General features: G+C 37.4%; 1 protein-coding gene across 1 annotated transcript in view; it reads left to right on the top strand.

Annotated features, from left to right (window-relative positions):
• LOC126173125 (negative elongation factor B) overlaps positions 1 to 25616 on the top strand; it is a 120731-nt gene extending 95115 nt beyond the window's left edge. Inside the window, exons 9-12 of the mRNA XM_049920932.1 lie at positions 4306 to 4456; positions 14574 to 14755; positions 19976 to 20173; positions 25390 to 25616. Of these exons, the coding sequence (XP_049776889.1) occupies positions 4306 to 4456; positions 14574 to 14755; positions 19976 to 20173; positions 25390 to 25527 (669 nt within the window). The 3' untranslated portion in view covers positions 25528 to 25616. The remainder of the gene's footprint in view (positions 1 to 4305; positions 4457 to 14573; positions 14756 to 19975; positions 20174 to 25389) is intronic.
• Positions 25617 to 26693: the final 1077 nt, after the last annotated feature.

The raw sequence follows: 26693 nt of genomic DNA on the forward strand, positions 1-26693 counted from the left end.
ACATGCTTTTTTTATTTGTTGTTATATCTTTGCAATTTTAAAGCTGCTAGGTTAGTTTTGTTATCGCTGCTGTGCTGTTAATCATGGCTACTCTGTTGTCTTTTTGCACCAAAGAAGAGCAACATTCAGTGGTCTGTTTTTTGTGGTTGGAAGGCGTATCAGGTGCTGAAATTTATCGAAGACTTTCGGTACAGTACAGGAGCAGTGTTTTGCCACAACAGAGTGCGTATGAATGGATTGAAAAATTTCAAAATGGTCGCACAAGTGTTATGCACGATGAAGGAGCCGGACGACTGTTTACTGCCACAAATTAAGAAACCATTGAGCTTTCACATGAAATGATTCTCTCAGACAGATGATTAACTATTGATGAAGTCTGCAAATTAGTCACAGTTATGCCTACGAAATCATCCACAACAGACTTGGGTTTCACAAAGTTTGTGCAAGATCGGTCCCAAAACAACTCTCACAATTGCATAAACAAACGTGCTTGGACATATGCAAAAAACATTTGAATCACTATGGTAATGAAGGGGACAACTTCTTAGACGGGATCATTACTGGTGACAAAACATGGATCCATCATTACGAGCCGGAGAGTAAATGGCAGAGTATGGAATGGAAACATCCAAATTTGCTGTGCAAGAAAAAGTTCAAGACCCAACAGTCTGCAGGAAAACTGATGCTTATGGTTTTTTGGGACACGCGAGGTCCAGTACTGGAACATTATGGGGAAAGGGGCACAACAATAATCAGTGTACGTTACAGTGAGATGCTTACTGCCAGGCTAAAGCCTGCAATTCACAGCTAATGCCAAGATTGCTGTCAAAAGGTGTTATGTTGTTGCACGACAATGCCCGTCCACATACTGGTGCCCACACTGCTAGAAAGCTCCAGAAACTCTAAGTTGAAGTACTGGATCATCCTCCATATAGTCTCGATCTTGCTCCTTCTGACTATCACTTGTTTGGTCCACTCAAACAGGCATTAAGGGGTTGTTGATTTGCCTCGGATGAAAAAAACTGTGCATTCCTGGCCCGCAGCTCAACCGAGAACCTTTTTTTATGAGGACATCAGGAAACTTGTACAACGATGGACCAAGTGCGTTGAAACGCAAGGAGACTATATCGAAAAATTATGTTCTTGTAAGTTTCCTATTTGATTACAATAAAATTTTATAACTACTTTGTGGGTAATAATTGACTTGCCCTCGTGTTTTTTATTGCTTGTGGTTAAGATCATTGCCTGCTTGAGTTGTTGTATAACAATGAAATACTTTGTTTTCTAGGTCAAAATGCACTTATGTTGTGGTGTAGCTCCCTTTCTAGGTCATTGTGCGTACCAAATATTATCTCCAGTGCATTTATTTTATTCCTGAACTGCAACTCTGCAAGATCTGTAATACTGAGCTACAGCTGCTATATCCTCTTCATTGAACTCAAAACATTTTCCAACCACGAGTATGTTTGAATGTGAGAAAAGGAGGAAGTGTCAAATGTGATGAATAGATGGATTGTCTAATGATTTGCACTTGCAGTCCCTCAGCTTTTATATTACCAAAATTCCTTTGTGTCGGGTATACTTTCCTACGGTGATCTTTTCTATTTTTAAATCAAGACCTCTTGTCTCATTCATCACCAATTTGGCACGGAATGTCTGCTTAGTGCTTAGCCACTTACTGTTTTTCCTTTGCAAGCTAATCAATATGAATTATTGCTATCTCCCAAGTTTTCTTGGGACAATTGATAATGGTATGCCTTTGGGTGTCCTGCCGAAATGTCAATTCCGTGAGATGTGTTATTTCAACAACTGATCTAGTCACCATCTTCAGGTGCTGCAAGCTGTGTTATGAAGCAAACTTTCTGCCTGGACTTCAACTGGACTGTCAAGTATTTTCAGTGTTGTATTGTTATTTATAGCTGTGTTTGACTCCTGACACCCCTATTCCCTTCGATGTTCATTCGTTATCTGGATCCTGAACTGTTATTTTGTGAAATGCACAGTCTCTCAGTTTTTTCCAGCTCTGGTAGATGAGACAGCCAGTGAGATCTTAATAAATTGAGTACTGGATCCCAAGCCTTGCTTAATTTGAAATCTATGCCCCAGTGTGTTACGTTTTCAACATCTGTATTTTGGTAGACTCCTTAATTATGCTGTCGCAGAAACTTCACATTTGCACTACTATACTGCCCATGCAGTATTTCTTGAAATACCCAATCTGAGTGGTCTAAGTGTAACTGTTTCATATAGATAACTGTATTCAATCCATATATAATGTAATGTGATGATTGTTGTTGCTGTCCGCCTCGATAGCTGAGTGGTCAGCATGATGGATTGCCATGCAAAGGGGCCCAGGTTCGATTACCGGCTGGGTTGGAGATTTTCTCCACTCAGGAACTGGGTGTTGTGTTGCCTTCATCATCACTGTATATCCCCATCGACACACAAGCTGCCATCATGGCAGCAACTCAAAAGACCAGGCGACAGGTCTACCCGACAGGAGGCCCTAGCCACATGACATTTCATTTCATTGTTGTTGCTGTGATGGTGGTGGCAATGGCGGTGAGAAAAGGAAGAGAGTGAAACCCAATGCTGCCATATAGCCTATTCTCAAAAAGTATCAAGTTGGCCATGTAGCATAGCATCACTATTTACAGATGGGTCACCTAAAGTGTGACATGCCATCATTCCATGAGACACTGTGGAAAGGTTTGTAATACAACCCAGGAATTTTATGTGCAGTCTGGTGATCAGGAATCTGATTCCACCATCTTCCCTCCTCTTGCTGGGAGATACAGGAGTGATATTTGATGTATTTTTCAGTATCTCGGCAAAGTAGGTATGTAATTTGTCAAGAAATTCTCCATTAATCTTTTCTCTCAGGACATGTGAGAGACCAAAGGTAATGATGTTCAACCCCTAGCAGGTTTTTTTTTTTTTTTTGCATGCAAACAGTTCAGTGACTGTTGTGCGTAAGGTGTGTGTACCTTCATTCCCATGGTGCGTGCAAATCTGTGGTGTTTATTTACTGATATAATAATTTCTTCTGAATTCCCATTTGGATATTCACATTATTTTTATTGAATCTGTCATATTTTTCCATAGCTTTCTCTATCTCAATATCCATTTCAGTTTATATGTAATGTAGGTAAGTAATAATACATTTTCCTCAATGGAAGATAGTACATGGTGGTGCAGTGGTTAGTACACTGGACTGACTCAACTTCAGGATGACTGTTCAAATCTTCATTCAGCCATCTAATTATTGATTTGCAGTTGTTTTCCTAAATTGCTGAAGGCAAATGTCAGTATGGTTTCTTTTGTAAAGGATCTGTCCCATTTACTTCCCTATTATCCCCTCAACCTGAAATTTTCTTCCTCACCACAAGTCTGTTTTTACTATGAGGGGTTTGATGTCTCTGTGTGATGTTTAATTTGTGAGTAACATCATGTTATAAATGGGCTGATTGAAGAAATATTTCATCTTGGGACTATGTGTTGTAAAACACAAATTCATAGCTGGCCTATCAACTCTTTCTTTGGCCTTTTGTTGTTATTATAGCAAACAACACATCCTGCTTCCTACCATCTCTTCTGTTATTTGTATCTTGTTCAGCATTTATCCATGACAGTGCCCAAAAGTAATACTGTATTCAACTTTGTCCCACCATTCAATCATTTGAACAAGATCCTTGCGATTAGACTTTAGTTCCGATGAGTGTGTAGCTAATAATGTTTGATTTCCATCAGTGGAATTTTGTTGTACAAAATTTTGTGTAGGCTGTGCCCCCTACAGTTTGCAAATATTTGAAAAAAAGTAATATTCACAATTGTCAAGAGATGTTGATGAAATAGGTCTTTACTAACTACCAGTTTGTATCATCTGATTATTATCAGGTACCACAGTGCAACTGCGCTGTATGTACGAATTTGTTCCTACTGTGACATCAGATAAAATGGAAACCATCCTATATCTTGTTCCATCCATCTGCATGGTCAGTGCAGAATGCACTCCACACAGAAATTCTGCCACTGATTCCTTGAACTTTTTGCGATATCAAAAACCATGTTTTGCTCTGAACCTAATTTTGTGTTTCTTTCCACCTGACCTTGAAGGAAAAAAGAGAGAAAAAAGTAAAAAAAGGTAATATTCTTCAGTGTAGAATAGATTGTGATTATGGACAGAAAACATATTATGTCTCCCATATTATTATTTTTAATAACATTATGCTGTATTTTTATACCGGTATTTTCTATACCTAGCACATACACAGAAAACATAATGTAGAGTTTCTCACTTTTCAGGAATTTAAAGAACCAAAACTGGATCCACAGATTGTTACTAAATTTCTGCCAGCACTTATGTCTCTTATGGTGGATGATCAAGTACGTGCTCTTAACAGTAAACTTCCACCAGATGAACGTGAATCTGCTATTACCATTATTGAACATTCAGGTAAATTGTTGTTTACGATGAGAGAATCATCACATCACTGTTATATATTGATATTAATTTTATAGTAATACTGTAGGAAGTTGCTGTTGTACTTATATGGGGTTTCAGAGGAATAAGAATTATTTTAGGATATGGTAGCATAGACAATTTTGAGTAAAATATTCCATATAACATGAGCTCAGTTTTCATTGGTTACTGTGATACAACCATTAGAATGTAATCCAAACAAATACCCGCAGAAGGTGGTCAGCAAAGGCAAATGATAAAATTCAAAGTTGGTTTTCATTAATCCTGTGTCTGTTTTCAACAAACTTTTGAATTCTCTTGAGAACATACATGTAGCTCTTCTGTGCTCATTGTGACATTCTTCAATGAGGTCAGCACTGTACATAATCTGAATGATCAATTCGTCTCTTGAATATGCTGTTTCTTTTAGACTTTGCCTCAGCAGCCGAAAAATGATCTGTTTTTGCTGATCCCTCTACTGGGGAATGCTAGGTGTAGATGAAGTTACTCCTGACAGTGAGAATGCGTAGAAACTCCATTATGCTAGAAGAACATAACCATAATTGTAACTAAAGAAACCTCTCATTTTCAAGAATGTCTAGATAATGGGGCCCTATGAAATACTGCAGTAACACTGTAGATGCGATCAGCTGATTGTCTATCATATTACACCTTACATTTACCGAGAAGTGTTGTTGGAAACTTTGTGTTGCCTTTCTGGAGAGGAAAGGCATCTGGGTGTCTGTTGAACCAGCAGTGGGAGTTAAGACCATCACAAGTAAAAATGGCTTCATCAGCAAACAGTAGTAATTGGATTAATTGGCTTTTTTCTTTCTTTCTTCTTCTTCTTCTTCTTCCCTTTTTTCCCCCCAAACTGATAAACCTGCTGTAAATGGTGACGAAAAAGGTCATACATACACAGTGTCTGCCATTTTCTGTATGTGGAACACTAGTACATGTAGAAGTTCTGCATGTGCTTGTTGAAGGCTGTGTTGTAACAATTGAATAATGTCTTCTAATTTATTCCTACACTGTTAATATGCACATTCGGATGAAATATGACTGCCAGGCAATGCACCAGTATCACATAGTTTAGATAAAACAAGACTAAATGCTCTTGAATCTGGTACTCTGTGATTAAGAAATCATCTACCATTTTCTCTCAAAATAGTAGGTGTGTTTCCATTACAAAAGTTGTACACAAATCTCATATCGACATACTCAGTATTCGTAAATACATGTGACATGCTGAAACGATTCAGTAAAATTGGCCGAAAAAATTGCAGTCACAGTTGAAAAATTTATTTATGTAAACTCAAGTACAGCTTCACAACTTGAATTTCAAAGTGAAAGTGACACTCGATATCGACTGGAGTACCGACATGCAAAATGAAAACTTATCTATTGTTATACCAAATATTTTATTCATATGAGGGTAATCCCAAAAGTAAGGTCTCCTATTTTTTTGCAAGTACATAGACCTGTTTATTTCTACAATGGTTTACATCAGTTTACAGCTTGAACATTTAGCTATTTTTCGACATAATCACCATTTCTGTCGATGCATTTTTGTAGACGCTGTGGCAGTTTTTGTATGGCCATGTCATACCAGCTCGCCGCCATGCTGTTCAGAAAGTTGTGAACCTCTTCTTTCATCTCGTCGTCAGAGCTGAATCACTGGGACCATAATTAACCATAATTAACACTGACAGGTACTATGAGACTCTGAAAAAACTGAAACGGGCAATTCAGAACTGGAGAAGAGGAATGTTGAGCAAGGGCATACACATTCTCCATGACAGCGCTCGCCCACACATTGCTTGGCAAACCGTTGCTCTCCTGCAGCAGTTTCAGTGGAACATAATCACCCACCCACCCTATAGTTCTGACTTGGCACCCAGTGACTATCACCTGTTCCCTAGGTTAAAAGAACATTTGGCCGGAAAGCGATTCAGCTCTGCCGACGAGGTGAGAGAAGAGGTTCATAACTTTCTGAACAGCATGGTGGCAAGCTGGTATGACATGGGCATACAAACACTGCCGCAGCGTCTACAATAATGCATCGACAGAAATGGTGATTATGTCGAAAAATAGCTAAATGTTCAAGCTGTAAACTGATGTAAACCGTTGTAGAAATAAACAGGTCTATGTACTTGTAAAAAAATAGGAGACCTTACTTTTGGGATTACCCTCGTATTAGTCTATACTACCACCTCCTAAAATATTTACTATTCCTCCTGAAACAGCTTGTATAAATACTGAAACAAACACACTATTAACAACAGGCTTAGCCAAATTTTTCAAATTCAGGCATAATCTAGGTACTGGAAATGGGTAGTATGAATCAGTAAAAGTATTCTTGAGAAGCCTCCATTACAATATTCCTTTGTATGTAGTTCAGCCAGTCTTGTTCCAAAAATTATTCTTGAAAATAAGTTGGTTGCTAGAAAAAGATGAAATTAGTATTGTATAGTATGGCTGAAAGTGGCCATGTTTTGGCGGAAAATTGTGACTCTCTCATATTGGAGTTTGGAGATTTTGTAGCAAATTCTGTATCAAGAATGTAGAGATTTTGATGTTAAAATTTCAAGATCAGATGATTTCCTGTACAAGAATATGTATTCAAGAGGTTTCAAAATTTGGAAGGTTTGCAAGAAGATTTTAACCTGTCCACATGGTCAGGCAACAGTAGAGAGTTGATTCTCAATCAAAAAGGCTCTAGAAGTAGGGAATTTGAAAGAAAGATCCTATATTGCTATGAGGCAAGCTAAAGGCCACATTAAATTTTGTGGGCGAGTGCGAAATGTACAAATTACTAAGGCTTTTGTTGGCATTTGCATCTTCTACAAGGAAAAAAAATTACATGGCTTATCTTGAGGAACAAAAACAAGAGCAGAAGACCAAAAGAGTATCAGAAAGGAACTGCAAATTGCAATAGGAATTGGAAGATTTAAAGCAGAAAAGAATGCACCTTGATTTGACATTTCTCTATTGCACAAATGAGCTGATTAACTTTCAGAGGTTGCAGAAAAGACAAGGATCATTTGTTACTGCTACAATCTAATGCACTTAGGAAAAAGGCTCATTAAAAGAAAGAAGAGGTTCAAGCATTAGGCAGCCAGATGAAGGAAAAAACTGATGAATTGAAAAACATGTTATGATTTATTGATTTTTATCTATACTGTGGGCTTTTTAATTAATAAATTAATTTTTTTAGTGCTTATAAGTTTTTCTTATTGACAGTTCATTCTCAATTTCATCAAAATCCACACATCTGGAATTACTTTTATGCATTATTTTATGATAGAAACTGTAGAGAGGACTATAAATTGCTTGAATAAGAAAAAATTTATTGAAGATCAAGCAGATATACAATAAAGGTTACTGTAGGTAAGTTTTTAAGGAATTTGCCTTATTTCTGTTAAACTGATACTGTTGAATTGTGTTATAGTGATACTATATTGAAGTTATCATGTGTTTGTGCTTGTTTTATTTTATTCTTGACTTCATTGCAGCAGTGAGTGCAACTGCTGTGAGTAGTCGGATACAAGGAGGGGGTACTGGGATAGTGGGTGGCAGGTCTTTCCACAGATGACTGAGCAGCTGTGCAACCCCCCCCCCTCTCTCTCCCCCTCCCTCTGTGTGTGTGTGTGTGTGTGTGTGTGTGTGTGTGTGTGTGTGTGTGAGCTAATGTGTGCAGTGATGCATGATGGATTTACCAGCTGGCTGAGTAGGCTGGAACCTAGAGTGGCAGATTCTGGTGGCAGCAAATTTGGGACCAAATTTTTTTTATGTCTTAAAGAAATTAAAAAGATTCATATTTATATACAAGGTGTACAACTTTGCTTCCGCAATTTGCCGATAGGTGGTGACAACGGTAAGTAGCGGTTGAAAGAAACAGATTGCAGATGTCAGGAAGTTAGCTTGGACCTTGGTCAACATAACCTCATTCAAATTAGTTGATTTGTGTCTGCATCATAAAGTTGTTCTTGATTGAAAATGTCAGTTTACGAGTCTAATTCTCATCACGTGTCACATGCAGAAGGTGTTACTGTTTTGTTTCAATATGAAGAAAACACTTTTGAATTTAGGTAAACTGAACACAGTGGTAAAATGGAATGTTTTTTGGAAAGAATAAACAAAGTGAATATTAAAATTTAGATTTCTAATGTAGATTTGATCACTGTTGTTGATCTTTATGAATCTTTTTCCAAGTTTTTCATAGCTGAATGAGAAAATGTTAGGTATTTCAAAGAAAAGACAGTGGAATTCAATGAGTCGAAGCAGTATACAGAAGACATGGGAAAAAAAGAACCGAAAAGAAAAGAAATTTATGATGAACCAAACAATGAAGAAATGAGAATGATTGCTAGTTTCAGGGTTAACACATTTCTCATCCTCATTGATAGACTCATATCTGAATTTAAAAAATGGCAGGAGGCCTACAACAGGTTCAATAAAAAGTTGTCATATTGCCATCATCAGGCCTTATGGAAAAAGCCCTTTTCTTGGAAGAAATGTATCGTAATGATTTAGAGACTGACGTAGTTTAAGAATGCGTGCATTTTCAATGCCACCTTTCTTCTGAAAGAATTTTTCCAAAACCAGATTCTGGATCATTGAAATGTCATCTTCATTCCTCCAAAAACAGAATTTGCAAAATGTTTAACCAAACTTATATGTAGCAGTTTGCATGGTCCTATGTACACCAGCAACAAATTGTTTGGGTGAGAGAAGCTTTTCTTGCTTAAAATGGGTGAAATATTATGTAAGATCTATCTTAAGGCAAGAGAAGGTAAACGCCTTAGCTCTTTTGTGCATAGAATCAGAACTAACGAACAGAATTTCATACGATGATACAGTTGATGATTAAGCAAATAGAAAATTGTACAAAAAGATATTTTAAAGCTTTCATAAATTAATGAATTTAATTTCATCATCTTCATCAGCTGGTATGTTACCAGATAAAGGCATACCTTACCCATCTTAGTAGCCTACATGACTATTTCTTGTACGATCTTAATTAAATAGTTTTATTGTAAAAATAAACCAGGAACTGACACATCAATCCCCTAGTTCACAGTCATACTAATTACAGGAAAAAGATTGTGTAAATAGTACGATAGTGCACAAATCATAAAGTTATAGTTTCATTGACAAAAAATTGTAATTTATATGATTGTGAAGTAGGGTATCAAATTGTAGATGTCAGAAGGGATGGCAAAATTTGAATAGCCAACTGGCGGCAAATGTGTAAATCCATCACTGAATGCATTAAGTGTCTTTTTGTTGTTCCTGTCTGCAACTTAATTGTCACCTTTATGATAAGTAGCAATCTATCTATCCTTTAAATTGTTTGTTGATTTTAAGAAGGAATATGACACAATTGACAGACCTACTCTCACGAAGCTTCTCCGAGAACTTGGACTGGAGCAGAAGCCCCATAATATTATACAGCAGATGTTAAACAACACCAGATCACAAGTGAAGTTCACTGAAACACTTGTAAGGAGATTTGAAATCAAAACAAGAGTAAGACAGGGTGATGGTTTCTCCATTCTTCTCTTTTACTGTGCACCGGAAAAAGTAATGAGAGAGTGACAAAAGAAGTTAGGTAAACAGGGCTTCCAAATGGTATCTCTCTGATGCACAAGTCCAATGGGCTCAATGTTGATTGCCTGGCATTTGCTGAAATCTGGCTTTTCTTTGTGATTGAATAGAAACTTCAGTAAATCAGCTCAATGTTCTCAGACAACGTGCAGCAAAGGTTGGGCTGAATATGTTGCTCGAACATCAGTAGTTCTCTTTGCACATTGCACACAGAGCAGGGAAAAATCAAGATAACCAGCATGTTTAAATATCTGGGAGAATGGCTGAAAACCAGTATTTTCAAAAGAATAGCATTATCAACTCTAGCTAACAAGCTGGAACTGGCAAACCAACTGAGGAAAATCATCTCTATCAAAGAGTCTCTCTCTCTCGTAACACAAAAATTAAGTACTACCAGAATGTCATCTGCCCTGAAGCCCTATATGCTTCATTGTGTCTAGTTCTCAACAGGAAAGGTCTTACAGACAAAACTTAAAAAGAGAAAGATAATGTGAAAGACATAGGGACCTATCTATGAATAAAAAAGATGATGAAACCCGGAGCCCTACTAGTACCGTGAAAAAATCACTGTTGTGTCATGGAATAGATGCCCTGCCTTGTATGCGCATGTCTGCAGGGTGCATCCCAGCAGATTGAACAGTTAGCTTCTCACATACTGGTGAAATGAGAAGACAAAGTCACTATGGTTGATGGAGATGATAAAATATCTGCAGGAACTGGGAGGTACAGAAAGAGACTGGCTCACCCTGAAAAAATCCTTAACTCTTGTTATTTTATTCTTATTTTACTATTGAATCTCTGTGTGTGTTAAGATTTTATGTTTGGGTTTGTGAAATCAGCTAGGTTTGTTTAGCTGTTGAGCATAATTTAGATGATGTAAAATATTTAGCAAAGACTGATATTTAGAAAATGTATAACCACATCTTAGTACATTTTGACATCTGACAGCTAAGCGGATATGGTTTACTTTTTTTTGTATGATTTTTGATCTGAGAAGTGTGCTGTTGAAACAATTTTTGATAATCTTTTGAAAAAGCTCACAGAGTTATGGTATACAGATGATCTGGCTCTCATTAGGAAGGAGATCCTCAGACTATACAGAATATATAAAAATTATTGTAAGCAAGGACCTGAGGTTTGTAGATGACATTGCTTATATAACTTATTTAAAATGTAAAAAAAAGCTTCAAAGACAAACTGACAATAGCCAAAAAACATGCTTGTGAACCTTACATGGCAGGAGCTTCCATCAGTGCAAAGCAACATGGGATATAAACACAAGGCACAGTGTTGGACCCAGAAGAAGTATGTGATTAATTCCTAACCTCAGTGAGTGAGCTGAAAAATGAAATAAAGCAAAATTCAACATGTGCATTGGACCTGCTTGATGCTAAGCCACAGAAGAAGGACGCTGTCTGCCAGAATATTATCATACAAAAGGATATTACAATAACTGTATCAAGATTCTCTAACTCTGAAATTGTAGACTGTTATTTGCTCTCTAATTATTTAACTAAAAACAATGTGTCTTATGTGTCAGCCTCTTACCTTCATTTCTAATACGTGTAAGACCCTAAAGTTTTACATGATGCACTCAAAACTTCTGAAGTTACATCACTCTTTAAAAAGGGAAATAAGCATTTATCCCAAAACTACCGAACAGTTCTGTTGTTCCAGTTTTCTCCAAAGTGTTCGTCTCTTATGTAGAACCAGCTAAATAACTATATCAAAAATCATGATCTCCTTTCCAACAGACTGTTTGGTTTCCAACATGATAAAAATACTACTACTGCTCTCACTAAAGTTGTAAACTAGGTGTTAACTGCATTTGAAAATAAGTACTTTGTGATCTCAGTACAGCCTTTCACTGAATGCCCTTCACCACCCTATTCACAAAAATGGAATTTTATAGCATACACAACGTATATCTAGGTATAATCAAGCCATATTTATTCAACAGGAGACAGTTTGTCTCAGCTAAAAATGGGTACTCTTCATTGAAAGAATTTCAAACTGGAGGACTTGATTCTTGTCCATTTCTGTTCACCATTGCAATTAATGATTTACCTTATCATGTAAGAGCTAATTCAGTGTTGTGTTACACAGACAACACGACACTGCTCAATACATACCACAACACCACAGAATTGCATCAGGCTACTCATGAAACCTTAGAACTAGCAGTGAATTGGTTTTCTTACAATGAACTCTTTTTTTAAATCTGGATAAAACATAGAACTAATTCTGGGGTTAACTAAAGCCATAGAAAGTAAATGAGCAAAATTGTTAGGCTTTCAAATTAATTCCAAATTAAACTGGGAGAAACATATTAGTTGTATCTGCATGAGAAAAACCTGAGTGTGCTATCTCATGTGGAAACTGACAGATCCAGTAACAAATGAGTATTTGAAGGTGGCATAGTTCAGTCTTATCTGTGGAATTCTGAATATTCAAAAAAAAAAAAAAAAAAAAAAAGTAATGAGAATAAAGAGTAAAGTGAGTGCTTAGAAATGTTGCTGACCTCTCTTTATCGAATTTGAGACACTGACTGTTGTAAACCTGTACTTACAAGTACAGCATCACTTTATGTCGAAAGTAACTTAAGTGCATTTGACAGTAGGGACAACATACACTTTCCCAACACTAAAGGCAAATTGGACTTACGTATGCCAAGACATAGACTAACAAAATAAAATGCTTAAAATTTTTTTAATAAACTTCCAATAATGGGAAGTCTAGGATAGAATAACAATAATATTGTGAAAAGGATTGATTGCTACTAATCTTACAGATGAGACACCGAGTTGCAGACAGGCACAACAAAAATACTGCTATACATTTAAACTTTTATGATTTGCAGCGCCTGTGTTACTCTGATGATGATGATGATGATGCACTGTGGCGACCACAGCCTTATGGAACATATCAGGTGAATTTGCAGTAGTGGATAATGACTACCATCAGCTGTAGAATAGAATGATGCCAATGAAAATTTGTGCCGGATCGCGACTCAGACCCAGATTTCCCTTTTATCATGAGCAGTCACCTTTCCTTTTGGCTATTGTGCACGATTCACGGCCAGGCCAAAACTTCTGCATGTTGTCAACTATGCATCTACCAACTGTACTCACACATCCATTATGTGTATTCTTGTACAGATCAGACGTTGTATTTGAAAGTTGCATGCCTGTTATCGGCTGATAAATACAATTTGCAGTGCCTGTGTTATTCTGATGATGATGCACCGCGGTGATCACAGCTGTTACGAAACCTATCAGATGAATTCGCAATTGCGAATAATGGCTACCATCTGCTGTAGAATGGTATGATGACAATGAAAATTTGTGCCGGACAGACTTGGACCAGGATTTCCCACTTATCGCGAGTGGTCCCCTTACCATTTGGCTTCTTGTACACAACTCACGGCCAGACCCAAACCTCCATATGTTGTCAACCATCCGTCTACAGTCTGTACTCGCACATCCATTATTTGTATTCCCATACATTTGAAATACTACATCTGATCTGTATGGAAGTACACATAATTGATGTACAAGTACAGATCATAGACGCATGGTTGACAACACATGGAAGTTTGGGTCTGGCCGTGAGTCATGCATGGATAGCTAAATGGTAAGGCAAATGCTCGTGACAAGCAGGAAATCTTCGTTCGAGTCCCAGTCCGGCAGAAATCTTCATTGATGTCATTCCATTCTACAGCTGATGGTAGCCCCGCAATTGCAAATTCATCTGATATGTCTCGTAATAGCTGTGGTTGCCGCAGCGCATCATCATCAGAGTAACACAGGTATTGCAAATCGTGTTTATCTGCCGATACTGGGCATGAAACAACTTCCAAATACAGCATCTGAACTGTACAGGAATGTACATAATGGATGTGCGAGTACAGATGGTAGATGCATGGTTGATGACATATGGAAGTTTAGGCCTGGTCATGAGTTGTGCATGGCTAGCCAAATGGTAAGGCAATCGCTCAAGTGGGAAATCCGGGTTTGAGTCCCGGTCCGGCACAAAGTTTCATTGTCATCATGCCATACTACAGCTGATGGTAGCCATTATTTGCAATTTCGAATTCCTCTTATATATTTTAATTTTTGGCCAAATGGTCTTCCTCTGAAATAGGGAAAACACACACACAAAATTGTTATTAACTGTCTATTTAAAACCTGTCCTGATGTAAGTGGGTAATGGTTAATAAATAACTGAATTGAACTGATGTTTTGTAATAACTACTTCCAGGTTTTTTTGTGGTTTGCACAGGTGTTAAAAAGTTATTACTGAGTGACTCCTTCACAAATACAAATTTATAAACTGCATGTAAACTCCAGAGGATTTACATCATTATACCATTCTTGCTTCTGAAAATCTGAGGTGATCAATGGGATAGCTTAAGCACCACATGTATTAACAGCATATTAGGCTTCAAAATATGAAAGACTACTTTTTTAGTAAATGAAATGTATTGATCTGTTCTGTCCAGGACCTCCACCAGATGCGTGTCAGGCTTATGTCCAAGAGAGCAGTGTGGCGAGTATCCTGGCAATGTATTACACATTGCATACAGCTCGACAAAAGGACCGTGTTGGCTTGATGAGAGTGCTGGGTACACTTGCTAATTGCAAAAATGACAGAGCATTTGAAGATCCATTCCTGCATTCTTTGGTATTAAATGTTTACTGTGTTATCAGAAATCCAAGTTGTTTCTGCAATATTAAGAAAAATCATTACATTTGACTTTCTGTTGTTTTAAGCTGTTTATGCTAAGAGAAGACTGTTTACTTAAACTTGTCAAGGTATATATTATATATTAAACAATGGAAAATCCAGGATGGAATGTAACAATACGAGAGAAGGAGAGAACTGGACTGCAGATGTGTGTGCAAGTTGCACTTGTGTGAGTGTGTGTGTATGTGTGTCTACTGCTGACAAAGGCCTTAATGGCCGAAAGCTATGCTTGTGTGAATCTTTTTATTGTGCCTATCGTGACTCAGCACCTCCGCTATATGGAGAGTAGCAACTTTCATTCTCTCGTATTGTTATATATTATATATTCTTCCCAGGCTGTGGCTAAGCCATGTCTCCGCTATATCCTTTCTTTCAGGAGTGCTAGTTCTGCTAGGTTCACAGGAGAGCTTCTGTAAAGTTTGGAAGGTAGGAGACGAGATACTGGCAGAAGTAAAGCTGTGAGTACCGGGCGTGAGTCGTGCTTCGGTAGCTCAGATGGTAGAGCACTTGCCCGCGAAAGGCAAAGGTCCCGAGTTCGAGTCTTGGTCGGGCACACATTTTTAATCTGCCAGGAAGTTTCTTATATATTCTTCTTTACTGTTCATGAGTCGTGCTTTGGTAGCTCAGATGGTAGAGCACTTGCCTGCGAAAGGCAAAGGTCCCGAGTTCGAGTCTTGGTCGGGCACACATTTTTAATCTGCCAGGAAGTTTCTTATATATTCTTCTTTACTGTTCATGAGAAGTGTGAGCTACTACTGTCATGCAGCACGGAAACAAGAAAATTTGGGATGTATATATGCAGACTGATGCAATGAATGAGAATTTTTAACAAGGCTGAGATTTGAAACAGGGGCTCCTGCTTGCTAGGCAGATGTGCTGACCACAAAGCCATCGTGGCTCAGTGGCTTTGTACAAATGCACTAGCACGCTTCCCTCCTCAATCCAAATTCCTGTCCACACTTTAGCTCATTTGATATTCCCCCCCCCCCCCCCCCCCCCCCCCCCTAAACTCAAACACCATTGCAGAGACTCCGCAATGCCACTGTGCCAGGATGCATAGTGGCCAGTCTGTATACAAACATAATAGATGTTTGAGACTTGAAAATGTCTCTGGAACCAAATAGTTTCATTTGAAGAAAATATGTGTTTATTGCATGGAGAGCTGCATCAAACCAGTCTCAGGATTGAAGACAACAACAACAACAACACAACAGCAACAACATGTGTTTATTTTTATGAAATACAATTTATTCTGTTATTTCATTACTTGATCTGTAAGGGACTGGTAGGCAATATGCATCGCAACAAGAAGACTGCTGGTGATGTGCTAATAAAATACTTGCTGGTGATCCAAATATGTAGTTCATGTTTCAACACAAAAGCTGTTGAGTGGAACTTCACATTCTGACAAAATTTGCTTTATATTTGTGATGTACAGTACAAAAACACAAGCTTCTGACGTCAGATAAAGCTATGGCTGGGCAAAATGAGTGTTTATTGTATGTGTATTTATACCTGTTTGAGGCAGCAGTCACGTAGTACATTGTAACATAAATTTACAATTGTAATCCCCATTGATCATGTAATAAGTGACATTATTTTGCTGTAACTTAATTCCACTTTAACTCACCATCCATGAGAAGATAGAAGATATAATAGGTTATATGTTTGCTACACATTGTCTTCCCCATTCATAGTATTTTGATCACATCTGCTTCCTTCAGTTATCACTGTTGCTAACACAACAGTGAGTGAAACTGAGTGCAGTGGCACAGTGGTTAAGACTCTGGAGTCACGTTTCGGGAGGAGCAAAGTTTGAATGCCAATCTGGTCATCGTAATTTTAAGTTTTCAGTGTGTTGCCAAAACTGATTTAGATAAAAACTGGGATGGTTCATTTGACAAAGACAAAGCCACATTTCTTTCACATCCATTACCTCTTAGAGATTAAGCTCCATCTCTGATGAACATGGAAAACAGAGGTGATATACAAAGGAGTGCTGTAAAATAATACCTGCTAATTTTTATATGAAAACTCTTAAAGCTTTTTAAATAAAACACATGGTATTAATAGTCTACACATCTGCAGGCCTCTGCCACTAGAGGGCTCCAAATTGTAGTGTGTAATATGACACTGTGTAAACTGTATCTATGCCGATGTGTGAGGAACGATGTGCTGTAATTGAGTTCCGAATTCAAAGAGTTCATCCAAACATGGAGCAGCCTCTTCTTCAATATGGCAGTGTCAGATCACACATGAGTGCTGCAACATGTGTAACAATCCAATGCCTTGGCATCACTGTTATCAATCATCCTCCATTCAGTCCTAACTTGGTCCCATCCAGTTTTCATCTGTTTCCAAAACTTAAAGAACACCTTCAACGACTTCACTTCGATAGTGATGAAGTGGTGCAAGCAGAGGTGAGGTTGTGGCTTTGTCAACATAAGTTAAACATTCTACAGTGATGGCACCAATGAACTGGACTCTCGTTGGAAGAAGTGTGTCCATTGCCAGGGTGACTAAGTTGAGAAGTAAACATGTAGACATGAAGAATAAAGATGTAGAATATTAATAACATTTGTTTTATTAAAAAAAGCTTTGAGTTTTCACATGGAAAACTCACTGAGTTTCCACATAAAAAACTTGGAGGCATTATTTTTTGGCACACCATCATAGACTGCATACAGACCAGCCATTCAGCCGTGAAATTGATTAGTGTATGAATTAGGAAACAATAAAAATAGCCAAGTAGAGAAAAAAGAGGTGAATAAAACATATTTGTTTTCCTCCATTAAGTCTTTATCAGCAAATACCCCTCCGTATTTCATCAATATGAAGCCTGCAAGATGGTTAGAATGATACCTGGTTCGCTGTCAGCTGCAGATAGTAGAATTTTTCTCATGGTACCATTGATAACTTGTTTTATGGAATGCTTTGCTGCATTGTTGTATATATCAATGTGGAAGTGGTTTCTTCCACATAAGAAACTAGTGTCTAAGCTTTCTACGTATATCATAGCCAGTATGTGAACATTTAATTGCTGTAGCGTGCAGCGGCAATATGGATACACTCCTGACAATGTCATCAACATAAGCTTATCCATTTAATAAAATTAGAGGATATAGTGGTTTTCATGACTGCTGTGTTAACAAAGAGTGGAGGTCAAGGGGCAAACTGTCAGTTAAGAAACCTGCAAACCATACTAGGAAAGTTTTGCTATGTGAGGGTAGAAATTTTGATTTTCTCCTACTTTGCCGTAGTTGTTGATCAGTTGGTATGTCACGGCTGAAGACAAAAAAACTGGTGTGCAGTTTTCATAAGAGCTGGTGGATCAGTGCATAAAATGTTTCCCCCCTTTTATAAAAAAAAAAAACTATTTATCTTAGAGCATCATATTTAGGTGGATTCCAAGTGTTTGCAGTGTAACTTCATCCTCGATGACATTATCTGTTCGAGCCTACTTTCATTGGCTGAAAAAATGTTTGGTTGCAGGAAGAATGGTGTATATAATTTATTGGCCAGCAATAAGATGTTTCCCATTGGAAATGTAGCAGAGCAGAAGTAGCTGCGGAGAAACTGGAGTAAAACATAAACAGTTCTTTCTTTTCACAATGTGTTTGAGTCTTCCTTGGATGTTGTGGGGTTCATAGATGGCTTGGGAGAGAAGTGTGACATCATAGAGAAGTTGTAGGCAAATAAGTGGTGATCAAGAACAGTTGTTTATTAATTTATTCAGCTTGAACAGTCATTGAAAAGAGCCCCCCTCTTGTTTATAGTTTAGTGTTCTCTCGTGATATTTCCTCTAATATCGGCGTGTGAGGCACCGCAGCATGTGATTGACACGTGCTGGTGGGAAGGCGGCGTGCTAATTTTGTGTAGTCAGTATGCTGGGACTGAGTTGACAGAGGTGGCCAAGCAACACATGTTGACCTCTGTGGCACAATGGGGGCATTGGCAGGTTTTGCGACAGATTGCTGTGCTGCACAGAGTCTAGCTTTTAACTGATGGCAGGAGAGCAACGATGGGCTGCTCGGTGAGATGGCTACTAGGGCCTGGGCAAGCAAGCAGATGAGCCTTGTTTGCAGTTTAGTGACGGTGGGGTCATATTTAAGTGAAGACTCCAAAACTGCAGCTGATGCAGATTGGGTGCAGTTTCATTGCCCAGCTGGCCAAACCATGATGAGTTGGTTGGGAATGTTTAAATGCTGCGCTCCCAGGGTGGCTTTTGTAATGGCAGTAGACTGTAATGTACTGTAATAACTTCCTGGAGGCTGCTCTGGACATTGGAATGTGGAAGTCTGGTGGCATGGAGACGTTTGCGTCTGCTGATCTCACAGTTCAGAGACCAGTGCCAGCTGGCTGTGGCTGTAGCCTAAGTACAGTTCTGGTCTCTTACTTCTGCTCCAAGTTCTGCTTTCATTTTATTCCTTTACCGTAATACCACCAGATGCAGCAGTCTTCCGTATTCATCCCATTCCACAAAATCCTTCCAACTTTGCCTGTGTGATATACCTATTGACAGGGGATCAGATTAAACACTGTGTTTAGTGGTGTAAGAAACTGCTCAAAACCAAGGTAGTGTATCTTATGATGTGAATGTCATTTTACAGATGCTGATTAAAATACTTATTGCATCCTATTATTTCACTTCAGCATGCATCCATCAAAAATTTATTGTGCTAGCCCAGATTATTAGAGCAACTGGCCTCTGATTTTTGAAGGGAAAGTTGACATTTGAACATTCTAATCTCTGGGCCTTGTTTGAATTTCAGTTTATTGGTGTATTTCCCATATCACTAAACATGCATACCTCACGTTCCTTCCTCTCTTTTCCTTGTACAGATTCTCATGTTATTAATACACTCATTCCACTACTGTAGAGAGAAGGGTACAGAGTTTTGATTAACGCACTTCCGTTTTGATGTTTTATTGAAAGATGCCACTGATGATTCAGGAGTGATCACATGTCCCCTCTTACTCACACAAATAATGTTCACCTTCTCATGACTTTAAATGATCTGTTACAAAGGACAGTATATTGACTAGAGAAGGCTGAGAGATGTGATTTTGATACATAGTATTAGTCACTATGCTAATATATTATACTGATTATGTAATTGTGTGATTATTGTTAGCACTATCAATATATGCTTTTAGGTATCTCTGCTTATTCAGCTGGGAGATGAATTTTCAGCAGAAGACTTTTGCACAGTCATCTTTGATGAATTTTTCTTTGCGGGGTTGTCACGAGATAATGTGCCAAAACACCTTTTGAAATTGTTATGGTATATTTATCCAAAACTCCCAGCAAACCGGCTCCAGACTCTTGTCAAAGCTTTGCAGCCAACAAGCCAGGTAAGAAATAAAGATAGCAGTATACACACACACACACACACACACACACACACACACACACACACACACACACACCACACACCACATTGATCCTCTGTTCTCCACTTTTGCAAATGAATAATGTTTCAGGATTAATTGTGAGTGAATTGATTATATGTGACATTTGAATTATTCTTATGTTTTTTCTTACCTTAAATTCTGTCAAAATGACTGGACTCCCTCTTAAAATACTGTTAACACATTTTTATAGCCTCTAAACTGCAGTGTTCTTGGCAGGATTTAGAATACTGTGCAAATACTGTACCCCTTCCACTACCTGCCAACCTTTAGAGTCAAGCAATACTTCATTGAAGTGGCAGTTACATTGCTGTTGTTAGACCTCTCTATTTTTAGTTTTGTATATTTGTGCAAACTGATAATTATACTGTGTAATATACACCATTATGTACATTTGTCAGATAAAGTGATTACAAGTGTATGTGACACTTTTAAACATTCATCAATTTTGTAAACCTTGTAGCTGCTTTGCACAAAATATTTGATTACATTTCTCTTGTAGCCAAAATACATAGTCAAACTGTAAATCTTTATCCAGGCCCCTTTCTTGAAAGCAACAGATAAAAAATTGTGTGTACATGCCATATTTGCTATTCGTGTTTCTTTTTTCATTGTGGTATTGTAGAATGACAGAACAGTTTTGTTTCCTATATGAACCTGGAATTTATCTTACAATTACCCTGATATTAGATTTATGTTTAAAATAGAAATCTTGGAAAATCTGTGGGAAGTATGTCAAAAATCACTGTGACACAGCCACTAAATGTAAGCACTTTACCAAACTGATTATTAAGCAATTTTATTGCAGAAATTGAACGTTCTTATTAACTTAGGGTTTTGGCCGTTTGTTGGACATTTGATAATGAGTGTTTGCCACCCAAAACTGGTCATCAGTAAATTTTAATATTGAAGTGAGACTGTATACTGCATTCTGAACACTTGTTGTTGCTCCATGCCACTACAGCAAGTATCATCAAGTTTGAAAGTCAGTCCATTATTCAAACTTAGTGGACTGATCACAGCATTCCTACCTTCAGTTTGTAATTTTTGTTTACACCTATGGATACCATTTCAGATTGGTAAAAGAAAAAATAAAGTTATGTAATTAATTTTTTGTATGTTTGCAAGTACGTGTGTGCAGTCTTGGAACACACTGAAATACCTGGGCCGAAGGACCACAGCACAAGCAGTTGGTAAAGTAGAGTACTGTGTAGTAATTCATTTCTGCTGGTACTGCTGAAAACCAATTACTGCATTATACTCAGTTGTATCAGTGGGCTATGCCATTTTGGTTTGGCTCTCTAGTGGTGTGCTTCAGTACTGTGGCATGAGGATTTCAGTGTGTACAAAGACTTCAAAACAACATACCTCGAAACAAACAAAAAAATTAATTACCTATTATCTGGTGAAATGAAATGGTTACTTGGCTAGGATGGCGGCACTGTTCTTTTTGCTACAGATAATCAGGGAAGAGAGGTAGTGAGAGCATACACTGAAGCACTCTTAGAAGTGGGGCACTGTCACATGCTACATGTCTGAAGCGAGGATGTGGCCAGCATTTTGTCAAAGAGAACCTTAAAAAAGATTTTTTCATTTTATTATGAAACACTTGTATTTATTTTTTAATTTTATGTGCATAATTTGCTTTCACGAGGCCTTCATGCAAATACTTTTGGTTTATAAAAAATTACACAAGAACAGCGTGACTTAAGATAGTATAACACGTTTCCTCAATTATATAAAAAAGAATATATAAAAGAAATACCCAAATGCACAATTAAATAGTTCTTTATTTGGCATTATGATACCTTCACTCTATTGCCAAATGAATTAAAATTCGAATATAATGCATTGCCCCTTTGCTAATGAAACAGCTTAGTCTTCTAATATAAGGTGCACTGTCACAGAGAAGAAGAATCTTAATGTTTGCATGAATAACTTATTAAGTTAAAGGGGTTCAAATCTCTTTTGGCAATGGCTATCTTTCTCCTATTACAATCTTTTATTTAAATTCGTAACTGATCCGAAAACAAGTCAGAATTCCTTTAGAACTTCTAAGCATCCCAAGTTCCCCAATTCAGTCTGAAATTTTATTGAAGTATCTTTCGTTTCATTAACTTCCTTAAGTGATCAAGAATTTTTTAAAATTTTTTCAACAGTCAGTTGTGGTCTCTTAACACTGATTCTTGCTTTGATTCCACCTTGACTTTCTTTATGCAACCTCATAAACTGGTTTGTATTTCTTCATGATAATATGGTTATACCGTCTTTGGTGGTAATAAATTCCTCTGCAAGGAGAGGAGACGAGATACTGGCAGAAGTAAAGCTGTGAGTACCGGGTGAGTCGTGCTTCGGTAGCTCTGATGGTAGAGCACTTGCCCGCGAAAGGCAAAGGTCCCGAGTTCGAGTCTCAGTCGGGCACACAGTTTTGATCTGCCAGGAAGTTTCCTCTGCAATATATATCACATGTTAAAGTTTATTTACAAATACATTAGAAATGTGACAGTTGGACCCACTATCCCAAGGACATTACGAATAAGATATTTCACAGTAGAACATCGTTCTTGTAGTAAAAAAACTTGAGCCATCTTTATGCACAGTACATAGTACAAAACGTTGTTCGCTAACTGCCTTCCAATATAAATATGATTTTAGTGCTGGGAGTCTCCAAAGACATGTTTTGCTTCCCTTCAGTTCATCTTCAATGGAACTGAAATCTGTCAGGAAATAAAGGTATCCAGAAGGAACTGCATGTGGTCTTTAGTAAGGGACCACTTCAGCATTAGACTTCTGATAGTGCATGGATGCTTGCATATTTTAAGATTAAATTGTGCATGGAATTCATGGCTTCATTTATTATAATGTTATTACAAGAACATAAATATATTTTGGACATTAAGGAGGGGGGGGGGGGGAGGGGGACAGGAGAGGGATGCAGGCCACAGCTGGCTCTGACAAATTCAAGCACCTCCCAAAAAAATCTTTCAAAATCAAACTATAGAATGTGCTGTCATCATATACCCCTCACCAACATTTTGTATCGGAACTAGTTTCTTAATTGAGTATTGCCTGGGTGACTAGAGTAGGTGATATTTTGTCATTTGGGCTACTAATGATAGAGTTTCGAGCAAATTTTTTAAAGAAATGCAACCAGCACCACTGATTTTAACTGTATGTTATTTGTAATGATATTTGCCGCCCCACTGACATGTGAAATACTGAAATTTCCAACACCATAGTTCTGTCAGTCTATAAATAATGACTCCAGTGCTAACATTAAACTACTACAGATAGGTAATTAGGATATTGTAGCAGTATGTACATATTTTGAACCTATCATATTGGTAATGGAAGAATCATAATTGGTTTTCCTATTCTTTCTTGTTACAACCTTATCTTTAATTGGAAACTATTGGTTCTGTACATTGCACAATAACAAAAAACAGCAGCACTTACATTAGACTCAGCTGCAAGTAAGAACTGAACTGATTAACAAAACAACAAATGAGCTCAAATAAGGCCAACAATGTACATTAGTTGATCTTGAATAAAGTCTGGATGGGCAATAGCCAGTAATGCTATTGATATTTCAACAGTTGAAATCTGTCGACAGCTTTGTTGAATATTGATAGTTTGCATCCCATTTTCATCGTATGCCTGAAACTCAAAGTCTCTTTCAGTTGCATTATGTGGCAACTAACTGGCGTATAATTTCAGTTAGGTGATACGGAGGGTCCAGACCCATGGACTCACCACCACCACCACCACCACCACCACCTTTGGCTATGTCCTTGAATGAAGGGACAAGAATGGAAAAAGAGGACACTTGGCTGCTCATGACACTTCACTGACTGTACCTTTAAAATACGTTGCCCAGTAAAGTCTCTGTTTTCCACCGGCTCTATCTGTTGATACATTGTCTGCTGTTTCAGTTGTGGGTGATGATGCTGGAACACTGTTTGAATCCATGCCAACTGGTTTTATTATTTCAAAATAATTTTCGTTGACTGTGTTCCACAGCTTTGACAAATCATAAAAATGACACAGTGTAACACCTGAATCTACTGTATAATTTATTTCTAATTGAATGACTGGTTTTAATCAAAGACCATTTTTCATTGCAAATGTATGTTAGTAGCGGGTGTTACATATACCATAAAACAAATGTCAGAATATAATATTTAGAAATATTATTTTGTTATTTAAAGGCTAATTGTGTGATTGGAACTCCATGCCTTCTACCTCTACATAACAAAATAATATTTATAAATATTATATTTTGACATTTGTTTTGTGATATATGTATATAACACATGCTAGTAGCATAAATTTGTACTTGAAAATGATTTCTGACTGAAACCGGTTGTACAGTTACAAATAAATTATATAGCAGCTTCACACTGCTTAAGAAAGTGCTAAATGCACTGTGTACTGCGTTGAGTAGGGGAATAGTTCGAAGATAATGATTGATTGTATCAGCATAACATGCACCCTGTCATAAAGCAGTCTCTGAGGGCCATAACAATCCGGAAATGGACTGACCTGGCCAGAGTCCCCCAATGGAACAACTTTGGGATAAGAACATCAGCTTCACTTCAGACCCCAGCATCCCAACATCATTACCTTCTCTGGTTTTGGCTCTTGAGGAAGAACGGGCTGCCATTCCTCAACAGACATCTGACAAACTGTCATCAGTGACATTCAAGCTATTACAGACACAAAGGGTGGCCACACCCATGATTAATGGCCACTAATATGTGTCTGGATGCTTTTGATCAGGTAGTATATATGTGAGGTAGTGTAGAGTAGGAAAGTGAAAGGCAGAGTATGAGGCTGTCTTATAGGTAGCAGTGATTGAGGCTAGATGGGCCTTATTACTTATGAAAAAACCAAAACAAGTATCTTTTATGAATTTTGTGATTGTTTGATGCTCAGCTTTTTTTGGAAAAAATCATCTTTATTTTTGCTGCTTAACACAGTAAATATCCTCTCAGTCCACAGAAAAAACAAAAATATTAACATTCTTCATTGTCTTTCCTTGTCATTTTGGTTTCTTCTGCTCTTCTCTGTATTATTGTTGTTATTATTTTAATAATGAAGAAATGTATACTAAATTCAGATGTAGTGTTAATGTAAATCATATTTTTCCTTTCTTACAGCACAATGAAACAGTGCATCAACTGTATGAATCTCTCCAAAAGAAAATTGGCAGCCAGCAGGAACCACCACCACTTCCTGTGAACATGGACCCATTTGATTCACCATTGATGAATGTTCCTACACCAGCACCATTATAGACTGTTAAACCTGCCAATAGTTAATGTAAATACATACTATTGTCAGTCTTTTGTTATTTTTTGTGATACAAATAAAGCATATAAGTTAATGTGCGCTGAATTTTTTTCTGGTAGGGTGGAGATGGAGAGAGAAAGACGATGTCCTCTTCACTTTGTGACGTTTGCCTCCTTTATTTCATCATTGATAGCCGTCAGTGTTGACGTACTGCATTGTTATACTGGCTAAAAAAGTAGGGGGTGGAAGTTCAACAATGACTACTGTAAATGATATAGCTGACAGTTGCACAGTTCTTTACATTCACTGTTCATAACCTCCAATATAACACAATTATATGGCCAGTTCACTGTTGGTAAATGTTGAAAAGCCTCATTAACAGGTTGCAGGCAACATCAGCATACTGCTACAATAGTTTGCTGTTGAATTTCTGTGAGCAGTAAAAGCCTGACCCCACAGTTTACAGTTCTTGCAGAATAATATGGTATGTGTGACACTATTTTTCAAATAAATTAAACAAACATTGTCATTGATTGTTCTAATACATGGCCTATTTGTGTTATACTTATTCCACTGTTAAGTTAGATTGTTATTAATCTAACCACTAAATATTAACTGTCTGAAAATCGGCTGTGGACTGACTATCTTGGGCCCAAAAATTGATCCTTTATATATCCTAACAATGCTAAGCACTGAAACTATACATTCTTTGATGTTTAAGTTACAGAAATTACAATTAAAACATAACTCATTCAATTAAATGAAGACATCAAAAAATTCCTCCTTTTTAAGAGTTCCATCTACCACAAAGACTAGGCCACATCATTTGTTTAAATAATGAAATTAACAGATATAGTTATACAACCAATACTTCTGACACACCTGGTAATTATTTTTGAATTACTTAAGGGCTGGCTTTGCCAATATGCTTTTGAATAAAGCCACATAAATACTTTAAGAATCCTAGCAGTTCTTCTTTCAAATGTTTATAATTAGTACAGAATTTATATTTGTTTATAAGTCAACAATAGAATCTAAGTTACACAACAATTACTGATTTCACCCTATAATGGTCTGTAGTAACAGATATTAACTAGTAATGGTCAAAATAAATTAGGAAATTAATTGCATACACAAAACTAAACACAAAATTAGACCTGGTGCTATATTC

This window comes from Schistocerca cancellata, chromosome 1, assembly GCF_023864275.1.
Source record: "Schistocerca cancellata isolate TAMUIC-IGC-003103 chromosome 1, iqSchCanc2.1, whole genome shotgun sequence".
NCBI classification, from domain to species: Eukaryota; Metazoa; Arthropoda; class Insecta; order Orthoptera; family Acrididae; genus Schistocerca; species Schistocerca cancellata.